Genomic DNA, 25378 nt, shown 5'->3' on the forward strand with positions numbered 1-25378 from the left:
AGGCAGTCTACGGTCTTGTACAAGTTATTGGATGCGTTGTCAATGGTCCTTTTATCATACAGGTAAATAAAAACAAATTTAGGAAAATAAATGACGTGCTATTTATTTAACAATATATGATGCTTCCAGTAAAAAAATGATTTTTCCTAATTGTAGAAACCGGTTTTCCAAGCCGGTTATAAAATATTCAACAACATTTCGTCGTAATCTATAGAAACCACCATTCAGGTTCAACGTCAACAAATTTCAACTGATGATTTTCATCCCACATATCTTTACAATATGGGCATTGGTTTACCTAAAAAAGTATTAAAATATTAGTTTAAAAATGTTACGTTTTATTTATAAAAATGAAATTCTAACAAATGATATAGAAAGAGTATGGAGAATTGATGATTTTTAGGTTGTCTTTAAACTTCCTTCAGTAACGACGGAATTTGACTTGATATAAGGTAGGACAAAATACCTGCCCACGAAGCAGGCCTCTCATTTCTTCAATTGACTAACTTTTGCCCTAAGGCAGAGTTTCCCAAACTTATGACTTTTGTGTACCCTTTCTAAATTTTTCGTAACGCTGTGTACCACTAATAAAAAATTTAATGTATTTTTTACCATAAAAAAAATTGCACAAAGGTTGAAAACCACTACTGGCTGGTGACACCACTAATTATTAACTGTTAACTTTGCAAAAAATAGCCAATAGAAAAATACGTAATCGCAAATTTTCATAGCTAGCTTTGTTTTTAAATAAAAATTTTCGTTTGTTACCACACTTTGGGAAACACTGCTTTAACCCCTTGGGGACTGGTGATTCAGAAAAGCATTCGTTCAAAATCGAACCAAGTTGTAATTAAATAAAAAACGGTAACTTAAATGTGGTCGTTGCTAATCTGACAGACTTACTTTGCTTTTACTTTAACTATTGTTAGTTTAATCATATATATAATCAATGTTAATTCAAAGTATAACAAAATAGTTTTATTTTGAACAAACTAATGGTGAATATAATAAATCAAACAATTATAAACTCCACCCACAAATAAACTGCTAAAGAAATACTTTGATTACCAGTTTTATCTTTGTACCCTGATTGATACGGTTTTATGCTGGCACGTATTTGTGAGAATCGGCGCGATAGGGTTAAGTTAAGGCAACTGTGTCTTTTGGCTTTTCGTAACGACGGAATTTTCGTAATAATTACTAAAGTTTTTTTTTTCCAGTGGTACTGAAAGTTACGTAAATAATTAATTTGTTCGCTTTCATCCAGAGAGAAGGTGACTAAACTATATTCAGTTGCAAGTTAAGAAAAGATCATTGGTAGAGGATTTTTAGTAATCATCCGCGAGTGCATATAGTTCTGTTTCATTTCGTCATCAAATTCAAACAGTATAAGAGCGTTTTAAAAATAAACACTTTAAGACGGAAATTTAATTCATTCTATCACTTGCGGCATATATCATAGAATTAAATAAATAAGGTTATAGTTTCGCGATCTTACCGGAATCCTAAACTTGGCGACATATTTCGATTAAACGACTGTATGACGTTGCAAGAGTATAGGATTTGATTGGACCACTAAAATAGCGTATCTTATGCTGACAAGTTCTTAACAAATCAAATGCGAGGTAAAGAATTTTTGCTTCGCTGTAGAGGAAAATCGTCTGCAAGAATCATATTTGTAATTGTTTCATCAGTTTCTTTAAATGCGAAATCAAAATTCCCATTTTAGTTAATTTACTTATTTCATAAAAAAATCATAATAATAAAATAAATTAATAATAAGATTAATGTTGGTCAAAGGAGTTGTAATTTTATAGGTTACCTTTTTAAACTTCTTAAAAAATTGGATTTAGTGCTTGAATGGGACTTTTTTAAAAAATTGGCAAAAAAGGAGTAGAATATTGTAGAAAGGTGGCAGCTCTGAATATAGGGTTCAAAACTGCTAATCAAAAGAAATACGCTAAAAAATCAGATTTGGAAGGTTTTAGGGCGAATCAAGTTTACGTGACTACTATTCGTAATTTATCAGCAGTTCATAAGATAGATGTTTATGTCCTCAAATTTGTATTAAAAAGAAGAAAAAAAGTAAAGTGAAACCTATAATTATAATGATCTTACTATTAGTAAATAAAAAAAAAATGCTTTAAGTGACATTTTAGTGAATTTTTTATGGCAACAGCAAAAACTTGTTTACTTAATTTATTTTTCTTTTATGCAGAAAGAAAAATTTAAGTCCAATATCACATGCAACTGGCAATGATGCTTTTAAACCTTTAATATTGCTCTTTATTTGAGTAACTATATAAATAGCTTTGACTAAGAAATCCTTGTAAGCCAATGACTGTTCAATATCTAGTAATTGAAATTCTTATAAATTGTATAAATAAGTTGCGTTGCATAAATAAGTTATATGAACTACTTAAACTATCAACGCTCTAAGACATGTGCTACTAAATCATTTTAAACTAATATCACTTTCAATACGTTGTTAAATCAATGTTATGGATTGTTAAATCAGTAGTAATAAATTCTTTATTAATTAAATGTGTTATTGTAAGCACTGAGTAGTCGCAAAAATTAAGTACTACTTAAGTAAGTACAATTCAGTAAAGTAAAAATGTTAATGAAATAATGGTGCGAAAATGTAGCCATAAACTTACATTTTGTAGCCATAAGGGATCGTGGTTTCCGTGTCCATGAAGAGCTCTCTTTGTTCTTCGCTCCAGTACTCTATGATCCTCACAGCATTCTGCGCAATTATTCTTTTTGGCTGAAATAAATACCAAAATAAGTTATTTGAGTCAGTTAGGAATACGCAGAATGTCTTAAAAACGACCCACTGTATGAAAAATAATATGGAAAAACGGAAAGAAAAGATGTATGCTTTTGCATCTTTTATTAGTAATTTTGCTTAGTAATTAAATAGCATTTAAGCGCAGAAAACTTCTAAACATCATAATACAAAAATCATTTTTACTCACGATGTAGTGCAGTATGAGGATATAATTAACTGACAACCATACAAAAATTGCAGTTTGAATGGTTTGATATGCTAACTAAAATATAGTTATATAGTGTTTCACGTAGTGCCATCTGTTGGCGAATTTTGTGACTAAGATTGAAAGTTGGAAAGAATTAATATTGTGGTTTCCTGAGAAGATCTGAGCAAACCATTTTTTTCTACCACCTTCTATTTCCGGGTGGGAATAAGTACGACTTTACGAATTACGAATTTTATCAGTTTTAAGTTACAAAATAAAATTAAAACTTACACAATTTTCTAGAAACTTCTTCATCTGTAGGTTCTTCTTTAATTGGTCTAGATGCTCGTCGTGGTCTGTCCACTCGATAATTTCCGGTGCGCTGTTTGAATCGAACAAAAGCACGAATTATATTCAATGTTTAAAATTGTCGTAATAAACAATAAAAAGAATTACCAGTGACGATTGCTAGGTAATATCAAAATTTAAGTTAAAATAAGACAGCTTTATAAAACTCATATTTGCTATGTAGTAAATATACATTAAAATATACCTGTGTAACTAAATAGTCAGCAGTTCTAAAGCGGGCAAGAATACCCCTAAAACAAAAGAATGTATGATTAGAATAGAAAAATTAGGCAAAAAATATGTAATTAAAAGGTTTATTTAGAAAGTGAATTATTACACCAAACTACAAAAATAACGCATTAAAAAAAAGTAGTAACAAATTAATGATTGCGAGTAACTATTCCCGAAATAAGTGGATAGCATTTTCTTTTAACTACCACTCAAACTTTAAAAAAATACGTGACGTCTGTTTCATACAAAAAATAGTTCTTATATTTTCGATATCCACTCCCAGGTTATAGGTATTTACATGCATCGCGACATGATTAAAAGTGCTAACATTTAGTCAACATTTTTTCCATACTTTTCAAGTATTATTGAAAAAATAACATTTAGGTGCAGAAATGGTATGCATATATATACTAAAAAAAAAAAATCTTATAAAAAATTTAAAATTGAATATTTAGTTAAGAAAGAAAAACTTACCCATCAATATAATCTTGTCTGTCATCTGAAAATTAAACGAAAAATTAATTAGTTATCAAACAAGTAGTTTCACGAACAGAATATAAAGAAAGATTTTAAATGATTTCAAAACTATATGGAAAAGAATAAACCTATTAAAAAAAATTACAAATGTAGCGTCGCTAAATATTATAGTCATACACAATTTCAATTATCTATATTAACCCGTTTAATAAAGGAAATATTTAAGTATAATCTAAATAATTTATTACTATTTTGATGATAAAACACTATTATTCTTGAAATAATTTGATCGCGCTCTCTCTCTCTCTCTCTCTCTCTCTCTCTCTCTCTTTTCTATCAAACAACACAAAAATAAGAATTGCAAAACTGATTCATTTTTTCAAATGGCTAAACAGTTAAATCTTCTTTCATGCTTTTTGTGAAAGATACTTTCGAATAGTATTGAATTTTTTAAAAGAACTAGATTTTTCTCAATCTTTCTTAATACTTTTAAGGACCTTATCTGAAAACACTTCAAGTATTTATTAACAACAATTTAAGAAGAATCATACGTATCCACGGATGCAAACTGCTCCGCTTTCTGCAATTAATAAATTGGCAGAGAATAAAATAGTAAAGCTCATATCGAATAAGGAAAGTTAAGCCTAATTTTTAGAAAGATTCACCACAAGATAACTGCAATAAAATTGCACTTCATATCACACTATTAATTTTTGGTATGTGGTGATGGAAAAATTACTTAAGCAAAAATTGATTAGATTTCTTTACTACTAGAAAATATGTTTTTACAAAGCGGGCCAAGTTGGCATCTCTGTGTATCAAGTGGTTCTATAAAATTTATAACGCAGAAATCCTTAGAAAGCAAAACAGAAACCGATTGATCTGGAAATTAAAAAACGCAAATGGGAATGGATTGGTCACGGTTTCTATTTAAACCTGTAAAATGTAAAGTAGAACAGGCTTTTAATTGGAACCCTCAGCGAAAAAGTGGAAGACCTAAAAATATCTGGTGCAAGAAAACAATAGGAAAAACATGAAGAGAGGCAAAACACCAGGCCACAAATAGTAGAGCGATGATAGAAGCCTTATGCTCCAATTCGAAGTGAAGAGGAATATGTTATATATGTAAGGACATTATCATTTCTGTAACTGATTTTTTATAAGCAGGGTGCTTCAGCCCCAATGCAACAAACCTTAAAGTGTAATAGAATATTCTTAACATTCGTAAAGTGTATCTCCTTTACTACTGTCACTTAAAAAATAACTTTTCTTCTTCTATAGCCTACTGCAGGCTTAGTTCGTCTCATTAGCTTCCTCTAACGGATATATACCATAATCCACCAAGCGATTGATTTTTAATTTGTTCAGGTCAGCCTTTACACAATCCCCTTATTTTATAGCATATTAACGAAAAATTTTAAAAGTTTTACATCTTAATGTTTAGTAACCACTTTATTTAAAGGACCCCTGGTATTTTATAGTTAATATGTTTATGGTAAGTAGTGTCTTGTAAACTTTGAATATTTCCATCCGTGTTTGTTTTTTTTAAACAGTTGGAAGAGCCTCGAATAAACACTTTTCCTCGTGAGAAAACAATAGGAATGAATAAAACTTTGAATAATCCTCCTGAAAGTCTGAACATCTAATGACTATACAAAAGTAACGAGACAAATGCGTAAGAAGAGGTTTAACTAATAGGTTGAAAAGTAACATCCTTGAACAATATATTGAGAAAGAGATAAGAAAAGGTTTGTCGGGAATTCCAGTGTGTAAGAAGACCTAGTTAAATAAAAATAGATTTCCGAACATTGGGAAAAGATTTGATGCTAGAAAGAATCTTTTATAAATTATTAAAAAGACACAGAGTATGGATTGATTCTCAGAAATCAAGGCTGATAGATGAAGACCAGGGTTGAATGATTGGTAGAAGTGAGCATGATTAGAAATCCAGATATATAGAGGTGGAAGAGCGTTTAATATTCTAATTTTGAACATTTATGTTCTGTCAGTCACAATTTAAGTGCACTTTTAGTTTGTCTTTAAATATGTATAACACGATGCACAAAGGCAATAAATCACCTACTGAATATCCAGGAAATGACAAGCGATTTAAAAATCGTATGGAAATATAAATTAACTGTTAGTTACGTTCTTTTCCAAAAATACAGAGATTTATTCTTATCAAGTTGCAAAATTAGTTACAATAGGTGTCAATAGATGGGACTAAATACCAAAAAAATATAAGCAGGATTCCAGTAGGTCTGACAAATTTACAGTGGTGCTAGTAATTTTTTTTTTAAGATTCTACTTTAATAATTAAAGATATAACAGCTTATAATTCTAATACGTATTTGTTTGCCTTGAAAAATAATATGTGGTGTTTGTCAAATATGTACTTAAATGATGTATTTTAAAAAAAAAATCTTTTAGCACTACTTTTTTAGAATTCATAAGATCAGCACGAATGAACCCTTCATAAAACAATGCTTTCTACTGCGAGTCGTACTATTTCGTTTTTTCAACAAATGGTGGTTGTTTTGAAAACAATGCTTGACAGTTTTCCCAGTCAGTGCTGCTATCTATTGTCAAATTTTGTAAATAATATTAAAATTTAACCCTTTTCAAGGCCGTGGTAAGTATACTTACCACCACGTTTTACCACTTTTAATTTAGGTTTCCATTTTTCAATAACTTCAGCTTTCTTGAAGTGAGTTTGAATAAAATTGGTAACCATTTGTTACTTTTAAAAAACGCATAAAAGTTATAAATACATAATTCCTTTTGAAGTTTGTAGCATTTAAGGAATTTATTTTATAAATAAGGAAAAATAAAAGTCAGTAAGTTCCTAATAGGTCATGTTACGTATATTTACCACCAAAAAAATGGCATTTTTACAAACTAAATGAGTTTTTTTTTAATATATCAATTACTGTTCTTGAAACAATTTCAATTCCAAAAATACTTTAATTTACCTTTACTAGAAATAAAGGGCACGTTAAAGGGTTAAGGAAAATAATTGTGATTTTATTTATTTATTTATTTTACTGGATGCAACAAATTGTACCTATCTGCCAAACTTCGTTCTTTTTTTTTTTTTTTTTTTTTTTTACATTGGAAATTAAGGTATTTAGACATTTTGGGAAATTCCGTTTATTTAAAGACAAAATATTCGAGAAAAAAAAAATAGTTACTTCTTCTGCTTCTCAAAAATGCATGAATTCTTATGATAGGGCTCCTAAAAGAAAATGTCAATTAAAATCGAGATGAAAAAAACTCAGATAAAAATACAGAGATATAAAAAGGAATATTAATTTATATTTATCTTCATTAGAACGAAAAATAGTTTTTAGCAAGGAGTAATAAAAAGACAAATGATGTGTCAATGCACTGCACCATATTACACGCAGTAGTACAAAAAATTCTTTAATGATACTATATTTACACACAGTGCCCATAAAGAGAAAATCTTAATTTTAAAAAAAATATTTTTAAGAATCTGATATCTCAAGAACTATTCGACCGATTTCGGTCATATTTTGTATTTTGCTTGTTAAATTATATTCTTTATGATGTAAAAGAATGTATACCTAACAGTTCAATTTTTTTTACTGTTATTAACTTTGGATTATTTACTTTGGATAAACGAATTTTATAATTATGTGCAAAATTTTTTTTAATTCACTACTGTTCTCCAGATATGGTGAAATACGCAAAACATAAAATTAACATTGCGGAGTCCAAACTTTGAATCGCTCTGAGGACAAAACTATGGGGACCATTTTCACCCGATTATGACTACCTCCTATGCTTTGAGCCGTGATGGCTATGGTGATGGCTATGGGCATTCGCCTTCCAATGAGGTGAACCGAGTTCAATTCCCAATGATAGCTGGCCGATACGAGTCCGCATCCGGCTTGCACCTACCAACCACAGTGCTGACGTGAAATATCCTCAGTGATATACGGATCATGGGTTAGAGTCCCATTTCCGCCAGGCTAACCGTGGGAGGTTTTCCTCTCCATGTAACTCAAATGCGGGTTAGTTCCACCATAAAAGTCCTCCACGAAGGCGAATTTCCCACCAATACTTGATCCAGGAGCTCCATTGTCTTCTGGATTGGGTTCAGAATTACCAGGTTACTAAGTTGAACATTAGTAGTCGCAAACTTGAAAATTTGGTCGGATGTTCAACGACAATTATAAAATAAAAATACCTCCTATATTTTGGGGGTAAGAAATTCGAGTTCTGTAAAAAAAAAGGTAGGTTTATAGTCATTGGAAGTACGTTTTTATGTCTGATTTCGTTACTGAAAATATCATCTGCACCAATTAATTAACAGATTTGAAGTCAACCCCTCGAACCATTAAGGTTGGAGACCGAGAGTGTAAAGATCCGATATATATATATATATATATATATATATATATATATATATATATATATATATATATATATATATATATATATATATATATATATATATATATATATATATATATATATATATATATATATATATATATATATATATATATATATATATATATAATGACGGCATTGTGACTTTTCAGAACAACATATTATTCTGACCTTATTGTGAATTTACAAGCTGATTAATAATGAGTCATGATTTAAAAAAAAAATATATGACTACACGTTTTATTAATTTCAATACATAGTTTTCCATTTAGAAAAATAATTAAAAACAATTGATGTAAGTACCATTATTATGACAAAACATAATTAAAAAACGATTGATGTGCACGTAATAGTAAACGTTTATGCGTTTTAAGATTGGAGTTATGATGTCTCTGCCATCAAAGTGCGATAAGTAAAATAAAAAGTAAGATTTTTTGATCAATGCTTGATATATTGAATAAAACATTATACATATTTACGAGCATATTTGCAATAAAAAATACTCACCAAGCATTTAGTTCTTCAACATAATTATAATTTCCTAAATAAAAAAGATATGTTAAGTTCATGATAAAAAAGATATATAAAGTTCATGATAAAAATATTCTAAAACATTTCGTATTTTTCAATACGTATGAAAAATTTTAAAACATGTAAAAATAAACATTGCATTGTTCAGTGTTATTATAGCAGAAAAATGTAGAACATGATAAAAAAGATGTATAAAGTTCATGATAAAAATATTCTAAAACATTTCGTATTTTTTAATACGTATGAAAAATTTTAAAACACGTAAAAATAAACATTGCATTGTTCAGTGTTATTATAGCAGAAAAATGTAGAACATGATAAAAAAGATATATAAAGTTCATGATAAAAATATTCTAAAACATTTCGTATTTTTCAATACGTATGAAAAATTTTAAAGCACGTAAAAATAAACATTGCATTGTTCAGTGTTATTATAGCAGAAAAATGTAGAACATGATAAAAAAGATATATAAAGTTCATGATAAAAATATTCTAAAACATTTCGTATTTTTCAATACGTATGAAAAATTTTAAAACATGTAAAAATAAACATTGCATTGCTCAGTGTTATTATAGCAGAAAAATGTAGAACGGTATGCTAGTCAGTGATTGTTGATTTGTATATATAGTATATATTGGTTAGTATATATAGTAATATATTGTTTAGTATATATTGATTACATATTGCCATGATGTAAAAAATTCTGAAAAGTGGAGCAATAGTGAGAAAAATATAGGTGTTTTAAGCATTTCATATTTAATAATATAACATAATATAACATATGTAAGGAAATATATATTCATGTGAAAAAAGATCCTGAATATGTATTTGTAATATTTACAAGAAGGCAGGCCTCGAAAACCGCCCGTCCTCGGCGGTCAAAAATTCCCTGCGGACAACATATATCTCGAATCCGGCTTCCGCGCGGACGGCCATTTTCCCGTTAATATTCGTGATACATTTTCAATTTTTGTTATCTTACAAGAGTCTAGCGCCTCACTTCTAAAATGACCCTCTACTCTAGAAATACTGCAACATACTGCGCTTGGTGAAATTAATGTTTTCTCTGTCTGGGAGTACTGCAGTGGTTGAAAGGGGATTTTCAGCAATGAGCTTACAAAAAAACACATTACGTACTGGTCTTAAACAAGAAGCGTTAAACGCAATTATGAACATCCACCTAAATGGAAAACCCCTTTCAGATTTCTGTGCAGAAACCTCTGTAAATTACTAGCTTGATTGTGGAACTGGCAAACGTCATATTTGTTTCATTTAAAAAACGAAGTACCCTCGGATAAATTGACATTCCAGATAACTTGACCTTTGTCATTTAAATTATTTCATAAAAGAAATACTAGGTTTCACTATTAGTAACCTAGTATTTGTAATCCTAGTAACTACTAATTCATTGTGCAATTTATATTAATGGTTGTAATAAATAAGAGAAAATTTTATTTTTATTTAATTAGAAGCTACGCGTTAGTTTCAAAGGAGGACGGGTACATTGTTGGACATGCCGTCCTCGGGGACGGTTAAAATTTCTGACTTTCTTCGAGCCCTGCATGAAGGTTGATTAAAAAATTTTCCGTTGCCTTGAGGAAACTTAGCTACCATTATTTATTTTTCCAGGTCTTGACAATCCTTTAAATTATTCTTTAAAAAAAAACAAATAAATAAATTATTTAGAAATATAGAGGGGAAAAGAAGAAAAAAATTAATTGTACTTAATATATAATAAAAATTGTAAAATAATTGTGCTTAATATACTTACCTATATCAGTCTTGGCTGTAATAATTGATTCGAAATATATCCTGAAAGAAAACAACCACGTTATCTTTTATTAAAAAAAAATGAATAAATAAATACCATGCTATTAAAAAACGATTGAAAAATTCCATTTTTCTCTGTAATCAATTACAGAAAGTCGTTAAATTTTTGGTAACTAAGTAAAGAAAAATTTTAAACATGCTTACCACATTTCAACTACATCTGGATGACCTGAAAAATAAGAAATTGCTGTAAATACTTTAAGAATTATCTAAATATTAATTCTCAGAGTTTTTCACACTCACATCTCAAAGACGCAACATGCACAAAAAAAGTGAAATGGTGGAAAAAATAAAATTCTTTAAAAATTCAACTTGAAAAATAATGATGTCAATTTGAGTGATACTTAGTGATACTAAAGTGATGTTTCAGCGTAAAGTTCCAAGTTTAATTAATTAGATTTACGTTTTTAAAGTCCACCGGATGATGGCCTGTCTATCTGCCTCCGCAATCCTGATTTCTCATCGGTCTTCAAAAGTGAATTAATTGCAATTGAACAAGGCCTTGAAGCTGTTCTTAATGAAAATGACTTCGGGGATCTCTGGATCCTTTCGGACATTCGCAGCTCTCTTCAACACCTCCACAACTGGATTGCAATTGGAGATCAAACTAGTATTGCTATCCTTTCAAACTCAAGCTCACTTCAAAATTCCACGATGTTTATTTTCAGTGGATCCCATCTCATGTTGACAAATACAGAAATGAGCAGGCGGATGGACTGGCCAAGGAAGGCTGTTAACACGCTAATCCTTCCTCTTCAACACTTACCTTTTTAGAACATCAATCCATAGTTAATTCCGAGATTTCGAAGGGGTGGAAGATTCCTCCCTGCCATCACTGGTATGCGGGCAAAGAGCCAGGTTCTTCATTCTCCCTCAATTGTGACAGAGCTTCTAGAACCGCAATTTCCAGATTAGCAAGAGGTCACACAAAAAGTCTCTCGTTTTTCGAAGACAGGAGAATCTTCGAGGTCTGCTCCAAATGTCAAACGGAGCAGGCTTCTCCCGAACACATCCTGGACTGTTTGGGACTTTCCAGAGAGGACATATACTCATCATAGAGGACCTTCTGGTCCTCGATTTCCTAAGGGCCAATGATCTGATGGACCTCGTCTGATTTCCTCAGACATTTGGAGGATAACCCACAACGCAACAACAACAACACTGTAAAAGTTAATATATTCGTTCTTGAATGTTAAGTAATGACTTTATTTCAATTTCTTTATTGTCCCGCAGTGGACAGATCGTTAAGACACGGTTCCCATCAGATCACCGAAGTCAAGCATCACTGGCTGCGGTCAGTGTGCGGGTGGGTGACCACAGGGATCAGTCTGCGTAGGGACCGAGGGTGTGCGGTATTGATCCTCGTTAAACTGTGCTACCGTAAAGTGCTCGATTTTGCGTGCAGGTCGTCGGGCTACCGAAGCGGGGGTGCCATCCCCTCTGCAGAGGATCAAAATTGTGATGGCATGTCTTCGGATCATCCTCAGGGATGTTTCCCAGACCGTCGCCAATAGTCCATTGTGCAGCTATAGTGGGACGTAAATGAACAACAACAACAACATCAATTTCTTTATTTTATGGTAAGCTGACCATCGTCATTAAGCAACGCCTCCCATAACTGAAAGCCTCCACACGGTTTCTTATAGGTAGTCCGATCAGACCACTATGAAGGTTAACTAGTTTACGAAAGAACCATTTAATAGAATATCTAGTAAAAATAAGATAGTAATAGCAAATATACGTCTAAAAATATATTAATTTATGAATATAATTGGTTTGTCTTATTAACTTGTCTACCAAAGATCCAATTCTCAAATATACACGCTAACTTTCTCTCGGTTACTTTTAAAATAGAATTTTGCTTCATGCGCACCTCTGGTTCACTTTTTAAATAGTCTGCGCAGACTATTTATAAAAAAAATCGTGTGGAGGCTTTCTGATGTAGGAGGTGATGCCTTAAGAGACTAAAATCCTGTAAAATTTCTAAAATAATATTCGAAAACTACCTACTTTATCTTTCCAAATTAATGTTCTTTGAACAGAGATCCCTCGCAGAGATTCTCTAACAGAAATAATGTTTTTAAAAAGGCAAAGAGGAGAATTTTCGAATGTTCTATTAGAAATTTTGCTATTAGTTCTTTGAAGAGGCTGGTCAACTTATTTTATGGTAATTGCGCAAAAAATGGTTTTTGTATTATTAAACCTCTTAGTAGTTGGGTTCGTGTTTTTAACAGTAAAAAGAATCTCTAGAGAAGGGTTAAGCAATTAAAATAAAACTAAATGAGTACTTACATTTTTTTGCAATGGAACGACGGATTCTTTCACTGAAATGAAAATACATAGCATTAATAGAGATAATTTTGCAGCATAGCATTAATAACATAGCATTAATATATATAATATTAATATAAATATCCATAGATTATAATTAAGAAAAACTAATAAGAATGCATATAAAAAATAAAAATTGTTTGAAATGTATACATTCTCATGTTTTATATGATTTTTGAATTACACTTTTGATAAAAAAATTTTGCTCGGGTATTGTGTGAATTAATTTTATCACCGGATTTATAATTCATATTGGCCTTGCCCTCCATCATTAGAGGATTTAGTGAATTTCTTTTTCTAGTGGTAGGGAATTAATAAAGAGATTTTAGACACTTACAATAGTTAAATTGTCCTTTCATATATAGATATGTTTGAATAATTTTCATATAGTGGTGACTTAAGTTACATTTCAATTCTTATTTATTTAAAGTATTAATAAGCTATCCTTGATACCATTTGGAAAAATATTTTCTGAAACTATGAAAATTCTGTTAGCAGTTGGAGAGCAAATATTGTCTTCCTTTTGTATTACTCAACAAGCAGTTGTTTTTGCTTCTTAATTTCGTGAATATTATTGCAAATATTATTTTTCATATTTAAGTTTTGAGAAGCAATATAGGGACATATTTTGCGAAACTCTACTGTACTCAGCCCCATTAATAAATCTACATTTCTAAGCAAGTTGTCTGAGAGACGGTAATTAACGTAGGGCGTTGGGGCCATATCCAAGAGGTGAGTTTGATTCCCTCCCGCTGAAGACTCCCCACGTAGTAAACGGGGACTGGCGCACGTTAAAGCTGTTGGGTCACGAAGTCCTTTAAGTTCCCATGAAGCACCACTGGGGGTACTGAATCGGAGATGGATGTTCTCTTGTTCAGGTCAAAATTACGATGAATGAAAGAATGTATGAGTGGTCTCACCCTCTAAACCTGACTGAACTCGTATTCTTGGGCGGTGCCATAGATGGCGCCACTTTCACCAAGCAGACTTGCTGGTATTAGCAAGTGGCATTCGGAACAAAAACAACATAGTAATAGAAAAAAATAATAGAAAAAAATTATATTTACCAACTGATAAGCACATCTTCCTCTGAATTTAAGAAACACAAGATAACAATTATAATTTTTGCTACATAAAAGGAATTCAATCAGCATTTTTAGAATCCAAAATCATAACAAACAAATACAAACTACTACTATATGATCAGGTTTAGAAAATCAGGTTATGACCTGGAAAAAATTAATTTCTAAAAGAGCTAAAATTTAGCTTCCCACTGAACATTACAAAAAATATCTTCCCCCTATTTTCTTTTGTTTCCTTCAATTATTATTATTATTATTATTTTTTTTTTTTGTAAATACTAATAATTTAAAATTTCAACCACTATAAAAAAAATATTTCTTACAGCTTTGATAATATAGGAATTAAATTAATGATGAATAGATAAATGCCCCCAAAAATTTTACTATTTTAAATTGACTAACATAATCGGAGTTGCAGAGAAAAATCGAACCAATTAGTGGTAGCTGAGAATTCTCTGAACCAGTTGTCTCCAACCCCCTGGCTGTGGATCAGATGGTACCAGGCCGACTAAGAAACATTAAATTATTTCCATTTTATTTGCTGTAGTGTATTTCTCTCGGGTTTGAACGACTTTCCATGGACGAGAGGTTAACCAGGAACTAACAGACGTCACATAAAACAGCACCAATACCACGCATTTATTTGTATTTAATTTTGAAGACATGTTTACATTCAATTAATTTAAAACTATTAAATCAAAACAATCAAAAATATAAATAATCAAAATCCCTCACTCTCTCCTCGACAGGCCGTGGTAAAATTATCAAACGTTGATCGGTACGCGGCGATAAAAAGGCTGGGGGCCACTGATCTAGACCAGTAAAATTAATTTAAATTCAGCTTCCCCCTTAGCATTACAAAAACATTCCTAAAGTATTTTGCATTATTACACATTTTCGTAGAGCGCTCGCTTCCCAATGAGATAGGCCCAAGTTTGAATCCCAGCGGTGGCTGGTTGATACGAATTCTGCTCCAGGCTCGCACCGACCACAGTGCTTACGTAAAATATCCTCAGTGATAGACGGATCATGGCTACTACTCATTCCTTTACCCTCATGCTATTCCTGGAGGATTTTCGTGTTTTTCCTCTACATGTAACGCAAATGTGCGTTAGTATTATAAAAAAGAGTCCTCCGGGAAGGCTAGTTTGTCCCAATGCTTGATCAAGAAGTTTCCTTGTGTTCTGGATTGGGTTTAAAATTACAAGGCTAATCAGTTTAAAAAGGTATATTTTGTACTACTAAAAGTATCTAAGTATACCCGAATTGGGTAAGCTGGTCAATGACGATTATAAATTAAAATGAAAATATACAGTGTAAGACCAAAAAAAGCCAAGCAAGCAGTTTTTTATATAACATTATTAAAAATAAATAAATGAACAACATATGACTAATAATTATATGAGTGTACTTTTGCTAATAAGTAAATTTACTTTGCATAAATAAATACATTTTATTTTGCAACGTTGCAGAGAACCAAACGCTTTTCGAAATTCTCAGCGGTGGGCTGCATGTTTTCGAACCACTGCTGTTAGAATCTATTCCATTCCCGATGAATATCTCTTGCTTTAGTTAATCCAAATTTTTGTGTAGTTTAATGCAGGCACAAGACTCCAAAATAAACCTTATTCTGTAATCCATTGGATTGAGATCTGGTGAGTAGGGTGGCCATTCTTCAGATGAAATCATGACCGGAAAATGCAACAAAATCACACTTATGTCTTTTAACCTTGAGAGCTGGTACGGAGTCTTGTTGAAACATCCAGTTCACATTACAGAAATGCTTTCTGTCCCAAAGGAGTACAACATGTTCAAGATTGTCCCGCTGGTACAATTTATTTTAACGTCCTCAAGTGTTTTGCCGCTTGTCCAATGTCTGTAGTCGTCTACAACATCTTGTTCGACGATAAAGAGCTTCTCATCAGTGAAAAGGAATTTCTTTCTTCGCTGACTTGCGTCCCATTGCTGAAAATTTCATAACCGTTTGCGCCCCTGCATGGCTCGAAAAACGGCCATTTTGAAATCAATTAAATTTATTTATTAGTAAGAGACTACTCTTTACTATTATTATTTATATGTTGTTAGTTAACACGTTGAGAGCCACGCTAATTTTACAAAACTACAAACTAAATTTGCAAATATTAGACGGATTTTGCTTTTTTTTAGATGGTTTATCATGACATATCTGACAAAAGTGGTGAATTATATAAGCCTACGAATTGTTTAAAAATAGTGGTGGATAAAAATCTACAAAATTGAATTTATTAAACTAAGAATCACAATAATTAAGTAAATTTTGAATACATTTTCTGCAATTAGCAAATTTTATAGTTCTATATCATGTTATACGCTGTCAGCCAGCTGTTTTTCACGCTGCCTATGTGAAAGGTCAGTGTCAGTAAGCGGTGGCAGAAGCAGCCTAAATGTAATTTCAGTGTCAGCCATCGGTGGTTGACGCGGCCTAAACGGAAAGTCCAGTGTCAGCCACCGATGGCTGAAGCGGTGCTCAACGTGTTAGTCTATTTTTAATTAGTTATAATTATTAATAGTCCCGCAGTGGACTGATCGTTAAGACACGGTTCCCAGCAGATCACCGAAGTCAAGCATCACTGGCTGCGGTCAGTGTGCGGGTGTGTGACCACTTGGATTAGTCTACGTAGGGACCGAGGGTGTGCGGTATTGGTCCTCGTTAAACTGTTCTACTGTAAAGTGTTCGACTTCGCGTGCAGGTCGTCGGGCTATCGAAGCAAGTGTGCCACCCCCTCTGCAGAGAATCAAAATTGTGGTGGCATGTCATCATTCTCAAGGATGTTTCCCAGACCGTCGCCAATAGCCCATTGTGCAGCTCTAGTGCGACGTGAATGAAATACAACTACAACAATAATTATTAATAATTATAACTTATTAAGTTGCTAAATTAATGCATTAAATATTGTTTGGCAAAGATTTTTACCCTCCCCATGAGGTTTCCCCCTCCCCCCGTTTTTCTTTAATCGATTTTTAAAATCCTTTGTCTTTTTAGGGTACTTATTTATTTCCCTTTAAATGCTATGAATTAAATAAATATCCATTCTAAAATAATTCTAACCTAATGATCTAAAACATATGCCAAATCGCATTTTTTTCAAAAATCAATCTTGTATTTATAAATATTTAAATTTTTGTTTACGCGCAATTCTTATACACAATTTTTAAAAGAAGAAAATATTAATTGCAAAATTTTAGAGGCATCCAAAATTTAGGAGCAACATGCCAGGGCATATAAATTTCTAGGCAAAAGCATTCCTACTTAAGAATTTGCTGTTAGCGGTGAATTTTCTAGATATCATAATACAAAACTGATAATTCATGAAATGAAAAAAAAATTACAAGTGTCATTTAAATTAATCAACAAACAAAAATTATATTACTTTATAAATTGCTCAGTTTTTGTTCTTAATACTAAAAGCAATATATTTTGACCCACTATTGCAAAAAAAAAAATCATGATTAAAATTTTGACTTACTTCTTTGCCTTAAATGATCCCTAATCAATTTGGCTGCATGACTGTAAAAGTAAAGAAATTGACGTCATAAAATAAATAGAAGTAAAACATAGAAGAATAACTCACAGTAAAATTTTCAATTTAAATAATTGGCAACGGAAAGTTCATCAAGTACGTCCTAGCTGTCAACTAATAAGTCTCGTCAGTAACCAAAAAACAATATGAGTTGATTTACATAATTTGGCTCGCATTTAAACACTTCTACACTAAATAAATAGGTTTTATATAAATGCGTTCAAGTTTTTCGCATATGTGGTGAGGTACAATATCATTCTAAATTAAATTATTTAATCAGTAATATAAAATTAAACCATACTATTTATTTCCATACTATTATTTATGTTCTAACCATACTATTTATTTATGTTCTGATAATGTAACCATACTATTTATTTATGTTCTAACCATAGTATTTATTTATGTTCTGATAATGTAACCATACTATTTATTTATGGTCTGATGATTCGAAACAAATTGACAAGTTTTAGAAATTAGAAGGGGGCTCGTGTGGACATTTAACTAAAGGGGACATCATGAGTAATTCTTTTATGTATTTCTCAAATCTCCTCTGTAAGATATTGTAACTTGACAACAGTGGTGAACACTTCCATGTGTAGTAGCATAATCACACTGCAAATATTTTCGAAATTTGTAAAAGAAGGTTTATAAGAAGCAAAATTAATTATTCGCTTATTAATAACTATTCTCTTATTAATATTTTTTATTTTCAAAATTTCTACTAAAGATGATATGTTATAAGTGATACTGTGATACTGTGTGTGATACTGTGTTTTATCTACCTAAAATAACAACTGTATAATTTCAATTAATCAACATCAGTGCATAAACAAAAATGTCTTCGTTAGGACTAGTGTAGACAAATTTTGGTAAAGCAATTGTTGTGGACATGTTTTAAGCAGGACTGCAAACTTTCTATTCTTTTTGTAAAAATTTATTCTAGTGGTGGCTAAGTTTATGTTTTAATGTATCATTTTTTATTCATTTAAACTTATTTTCCGCACCACTACATATAAATGATTGAAAAATTCATATGCAACACCACTTTGTTCCAACTCTTACGTGGTGAGACTTTTAAAATGTTAGCAAAATTCAGCAAGCTTAGATTTTTTTTTTTTTTAATATCTACCACTTTATAAAATATTTTACAAAAAGCGTAGTAGAAGGCTGACCTGGTTTTTAGTCAATTTTTTTTTAAATTTAAAAGCTAGCATCAGTTTTTTCTCTTTTTTAATTCCGCAACGATATCAGATCAATTAAAATTAATGGGAAAGCTCTTGACATCACTGATTCCATCAGAGAGGACGACTTTGTGCTAGTGAAGTTTTTATTTATTTTCAGATGCATGAAAAATAGCAGTGTTATGCATTATGTTGGTAGAACGGATGTTGTTTACAGATTTGGAGGCGATAATTTTCATTTCTTAAGAAAAAGAATGGATATCATCAATCTAATCATGAATCTTTCCTTTCTTTTAAAAACAAAAAACACTTCTCAAATCTCAAGAAATAATTCCTAACTTCCATCACCAGTCATTGGTAGAACTACCAGGACTGCATCTCAATACACAAATAAAGCTGACAATAAAAAAAAAATTTTGATAAAATAAAACAAATCGAAAAATATTTATCAAATAAACTAAAATGAATAAATATATTGATTTGAGTTCAAAATGTCTTTCTATGCTCTATTACAAATTTGTATATGTATATATATATATTCTCCAATAAGGCTTAGGTATTAAATTAATTTTATTTTGGCTTTAGATATACCTGGGGTTGTAATGAATGACTTTTTAGCAAGTTTACCCACACTAGCCACGTATGCGATTCTCCAATCCAGCGGCGTTTAACGGCCAGCTCTCCTGTTCGGCATTTTCTTAAATAAAATAAAAAACTTGATTCTTAGCTTTTTTTTCTACAGGCAACAAATTTTGAAAGAAATAAAAGCTTGCATTATAATTGCAACAAATTACAATTTAGAGAAAAAAATCTCCAAAAAAAGAGAACTAGTCGTTAAAGGTCGCTGGATTGTAAATTAGCGTCCCGTATAGTGGAGCTAATGTAGACAGTCACGATCTAGAAAACTGAAAGAGGTAGAAAAAAGAGAAAAAAATAAATAATTTAAGTTGCTCACGTGTACCAAAAAATGTCCTTTTTAAGGAAGCATGTATATGAATATCGTGAAAAGAAACTATTTGTGCAAAGCTTATTTGAAATGCAGTATTTAAATATTTTTCAGTAGCTTTGATAAAACTTAGCAATCACTTTTATTTTCCTGGTTGTGGAACCCATTCTTGTGTATTATGCAGACATTTTTAAATAATTAATACAATATATTAGACACAGACATTTTAAATAGTTCAAAAAAGTTCAATTATCAAAACTGTGTTGCTCTTCTTAAAAAAATCAGATATCCAAATTGGGACTTTTTAAATAAATTCGGTCGTTAAGTATTAAAGGAATAAAACTTTGTGTTGATTTATATATTTAAGTCATAATGTGAAAAATAATGTCTCAACTTAAAAAAAATATTATAAAAATATAAGTAACGGAAATAGAAAATAATATACTTACACAACTGATGTTAAGCTTCCGTCTGAAAGAAAAAAAGTAATGATACAGTTTTAATTCAAAAATTAAATTTTTTTATAACTCTCTATCTGTTTAAAACTAAATTAAAAGGTAACTATACGCAGAAGAATCCATATCCCTTGATGTTAATAAGGGACATTTTTAAGGAGCTTTTCAAAATATTGACAACGGAATAACAATTTTTAAAAAAAAAATTTCAAATGAAATATTTTAAATTAAATAATTTCTTTTATGAAACTTTCACATTTGCATCACCTTTTACGAAATAATAGTTTTTCTCTCTATTGGTTCAAGAGATGGATTCAAGCTCAAAAGCTTTTGAAGCAATTTTTTTTTCTCCAACGAATACCTAATGAAATCAAATATTTCACGGAAAAGCAATATTGGTATATTACGGATTTGTTTAAATTTGCACTTGCCAACATAGTGATGAATAAAAAAAAAAGTTATCAGGTTTCCATTTTCTGAGAAAAGTATAACAATCGAATTTTCTATTCAAAGTAAAAGTAAAAAGGGTCCTGATAAAAAGATATCTGGGAAAAGAGTCCCTGGAAAAAATTCCAGAGAGTCTTTTCCCCGATACCTTAAGGTCCCTGGAAAAAAGATATCGTAAATAGGGTGCCGATTAAAAAAGAGTAATTCAACGGCGAGACTATATAGGAAAAGGTACTCAAAGTGAGACGTATTTCTTTTCTTTCTTTTTTAGGAGAAGGGTTTACTTTTTTTTTTTTTTTTTTTTTTTTTTTTGGAAGGCATGTTATTTTTTTTAAAATTATTTTTTTGTAGGAGTTGATATTTAGATTAGCTAATTGAGGTTAAAAAAAAAGGACACTTTTGAGCGATACGCATTTTTTTTTTCTTTGTTAATTAAGAGGAGTTCATATAAAATGTTTTTTTTTAAATTAATGTATATGTTTTTCTTTGTTATTTAAAAATAATTTTAATAATAAAATTTAATTTTTAAATTTTACTAATTTAAAAATAGATTTTTATGAATATTTTTTTATATTCAACTTTAATAAATTTTCAATAAATAAATGTAAATTTAAAAATTACATTTTTCCCTACATATAAAATGTTTTTTTAATTAAAAATATATTATTTTTTGTTATTAAAAAATAATTTTAATAATAAAATTTAATTCTTAAATTTCACTAACTTAAAAATAGATTTTTAATGAATATTTCTTTATATTCAACTTTAATGAATTTTTAATGAATAAATATCACAGATAGGAAACATAAAAATTACACATTGAGTCAGTGTAACAGTAGGAATTTGATCTTGAATAAAACAATGAAAAGGCGCTTCAATCTCATCTTCTCATTTCAAAAATTTTTCTCTACATTGATATTTTTTTTTTCTCCTGGACCTTTTTTCTCACATTCGTTTTGATATATCCGTGTATCGTTCAAATCATTAAAACTTTTTATCATCAAAAATGCTTCAAAACTCTCATAATTGTGATCTATAACGGAGTAAAGATCATTTGTAATCAATTTTCTTTTTTTTAAGTTTTAAAATAGAAAATATAATAAAATGAACAAATTTTGTATGAACTTAAAGAAAGAAAGTGTTCCAGTTAAAATTTAAAAAAAAAAATATTATTACAATAAAAAGTATTCGTGGCGAAGTTAAAAGAAACAATAATATTTAGTAACAGCAAAACAATCTCAATTTTTAATTTTGTCTTTAAATTAATTCATGCAATTTTGGGACAAAATGTTTTGAATTTAAAGGAATTTAATCTTTAGGCAAATTTTAATAATGATTTTTTCAACATAAGGAAAAATGTTTTCGTAAAAATATACTTTTCTCTTCATAATACACAATAAAATAAAGTAATTTTGGCAAAATTGCAAGTAATGCATTACCTCTACCAGGTCTGGGCAATCATAATGTATTGACCAACGGCATTATTGTGGCATTACGCACCAGTCGCCTTTACGAGTTCCTAGGTTAAGTGTTACTCATTGATATGAAATTTGGTCACTTCATATCAATGAGTAACACTTCAAGTCGCCACTAATAATCGACCCTCAGTCCTAAAAAGGACTCCATACGGCTGGAGAAATTTCGATCGCATATTCTACCAAAGATGCCAACTGCGCCGGACAAGCCAAAATAATTAAAAGAACGGTAAATAGCTACAAAGTAAATTTTTCAAATATTTTACTATTTTCGCTTGCTTTTTGAAAGGTATATTTATTAAACCAAGAAACACAATTGATAAACTACCACTTGAAAATATATATTTGCTGTCCGGAACAAGTTGGCATCTCTGTTCTACCACCATAACATATTTAAATTTTATAAAACAGAGAAAAAATGAGTTCAAGCAAACCAGGAGTAAGCCAAGAAGCTAGAAAAAATAATTTAAATTATTAGAAGAGAACTTTCCCATCGCGTTCTCCATTCCTAAGTTATCCTCTCATAAATTATTTTCATTTTGATATTTTAAAAATTTCTTTTCAGTATCTGAAACTTCAACATTAATTAAATTTTAACTTTCTTTGGCAAACTCGAAATGTATTTCAGTGCTAAAATAATTATTTTTTCACAGTCATGCTCATTTTCTGAAATGCATAATGCAATAACAGCATACCTGCCAACTTTTACGCATTTGGCGTAAAATTTTATTTCTACATTTAAAGTGGTAGTAAAATGTACGCTTTCTATATATTCCTTGCATTTATAATTCACCACTATTTTTAAAAAAATTAAGCATATACATTAATATGTAATACTGTTCTAGTAATCCGCATAAGCTTGTTCATAATACAGCAAATGTTTCTGCCTAAAATTGTAATTTACATTTCATTTTACTACCACTGGGGAATATCATCCTTGAAAGGATTAAAAGTTGGCAGGTATGTAACAGCAATTGTTTAAAATATTTCAGCAAGCAAGGTTTAACGAAAAGATTTCTCCATTTTCTTAAACACCTACTTTTATAATAATCCGAAAAGGTTTTTTTCTAAAAAAAGATTGGTAGGGTATTTATCCTTTAATTCAATGGTAATGCTTTAGCTTAAAGAGACTTGGCACATACGACATAAAAGGGCATGTGTATACAGATTCAAACTTGTAACGTAAGTATCTGACAGAATTAAACTATGCATCTGATATTATAAATACAATTAAGGATAAATGTTCCACAACTTTTTTAAAAAATATAAAGTGGTGGCCAAAAGTGTGGACACTTTTTGAAAGTTTCATGTTTTTCAACTTTGTGTGCTTGTAGAATATATTAATTTTCACTTAAATACAAACGTTTATATATCAAATTGAAGGTAATTTAATGTAGAATTTATTACGAAGAATTTATTATATAAATACAGTATTACGATATCTGTATTACAAAAAAAAGTTATGCAATTAATAGTAAGATCTATCTTAGATTTGCATTTTTTTAAAGTGATACTTACACAATCAATACTTAGTAGGATAACCCTTAATTTTTAAGACAGCTTCACACGTCTTTTCATCGAATGAACGAGTGTTTGGAGTTCATCTTTCGTAATCACGTGGTGCCAAGAATCAATTATAGCTTCACTTAGTTGTCTTTTATTGGATGGACGTTTTTTTCGTACAAGAATTTTCAAACGTCGCCACAAATTTTCAATATGATTGAGATCAGGGCTGTTTCCTGGCCATGGTAATATATCTATGCCTTTATTTTGAACCCATGATTTGCATACTTCTGCTGTGTGGCATGGAGCTGAATCCTGCTGAAAAATATATGGTGCGTTGTTGGAGAAGAGATCCCCGATGGAAGGTATCAATTTTGGTTTCAGGGCAGTTTATTTTCAAGACTCTCAAGTTAAATTCACTGAACTTTTCACAGCAGATTTTTACTTAAGTTAAATTAAAATGCATTAAAATTTATTTTCTGATAATATGGCCAATTTATACATATATATTTATCAACTTATGCACGTTAAATTCTTTTGCAAATTCTATTGTATTTAATGAGCAATATTTCTCTGATAAAATATATTTACTGCATTTTCTCCAAATATGTTATTTTATCATGTATCAAGGCATGATTTATCTATATTCATCAATTACGTCTTTCATTTTTCAAAAATCAATTATTGTACATATCAAATCATGTTTTATCTTTATTTTTAATTTAAGTCTACAATCAATATTTGTAATGTTATGTAAAAACGTCAATTTGTCATATTGAGTTTTTTCATTGTTTTATTATTTCAAACGGCTTGATTTTTTTGTGGCTACCACAATGTTTGCCAAATCAATGTATTTTACCTTACTGTATATAATTTAATGATGAATGGGATAGGGGCCGCTTCGCCGCCCAGTTTATTTAAATAAAGAAGAAGAAGATATAACGATGCGTGTTCTTTTACAAACAAAATTTTCCTATATACCAAGCCTTTTGTAATTACATTACAATTGTTATTGTTAATTTCATCGCTTAAATAATTAATGAAAATTTTAACCCTTTTGTACTTCTATATCGCCTCTGACTGATCAACAGTCACTACTCGAAAATCAAAAGTTTATACTTTAATAATTAGCTACCCTTTTTTTAAGAATTGTAAAAATTATATTTATTTAGTTTAGAATTTAATTGATTTAGAACTTAAATTAAATAATACATCACTTGAAATCATTTATCGTTTTTTAAAAACTCAAACGTACTTAGAAAATGTTCGAATAATGTACTCACCTCCTCTCAATACATAGAGAATAATACTTTCCATACAAAGTCTGTAATAAGAACGAAATTATTTCAGTCTCAGAAATATAACATTCAACAATTATTTTTAACACTTTTTGATGATTCGTGTACACATATCAGAATGCAATTCAAATAGGTAAAATGGCTTCAATCTTTAACAAGACAAATGAAAAATAATACTTTCCATGTAAAGTCTGTAATAAGAACGAAATTATTGCTGTGGCAGAAATATAACATTCAACAATTATTTTTTAACACTTTTTGATGATTCGTGTACAGATA

The 25378-nt window shown here is 30.2% G+C and overlaps 1 protein-coding gene across 4 annotated transcripts; it reads right to left on the reverse strand.

The window, feature by feature from the left end:
* Window positions 1-77: 77 nt before the first annotated feature.
* LOC107451436 (uncharacterized) lies at window positions 78-25378 on the reverse strand. 4 transcript variants are annotated; one of them, XM_087164467.1, is made up of 15 exons: window positions 25281-25378; window positions 25085-25125; window positions 20371-20392; window positions 17738-17778; window positions 14217-14238; window positions 13111-13142; window positions 10963-10987; window positions 10760-10800; window positions 8964-8997; window positions 7229-7272; window positions 4035-4059; window positions 3535-3580; window positions 3273-3363; window positions 2661-2770; window positions 78-298 (listed from the first exon to the last, which is right to left on the reverse strand). In XM_087164467.1, exons 2-15 carry the CDS (start codon window positions 25116-25118, stop codon window positions 209-211), a joined length of 657 nt encoding a protein of 218 aa, XP_087020593.1. In that variant the 5' UTR covers window positions 25119-25125; window positions 25281-25378; the 3' UTR covers window positions 78-208. The 4 variants fall into 4 exon arrangements, with proteins under 4 accessions (XP_087020593.1, XP_087020591.1, XP_087020590.1 ...); XM_087164465.1 differs by having other exon boundaries at window positions 14217-14277; XM_087164464.1 differs by lacking the exon at window positions 25281-25378 and having other exon boundaries at window positions 14217-14277; window positions 25085-25251.

This window comes from Parasteatoda tepidariorum, chromosome 5 (genome assembly GCF_982258835.1).
Source record: "Parasteatoda tepidariorum strain Cologne lab strain chromosome 5, Ptep-v5.0, whole genome shotgun sequence".
Lineage (NCBI taxonomy): Eukaryota > Metazoa > Arthropoda > Arachnida > Araneae > Theridiidae > Parasteatoda > Parasteatoda tepidariorum.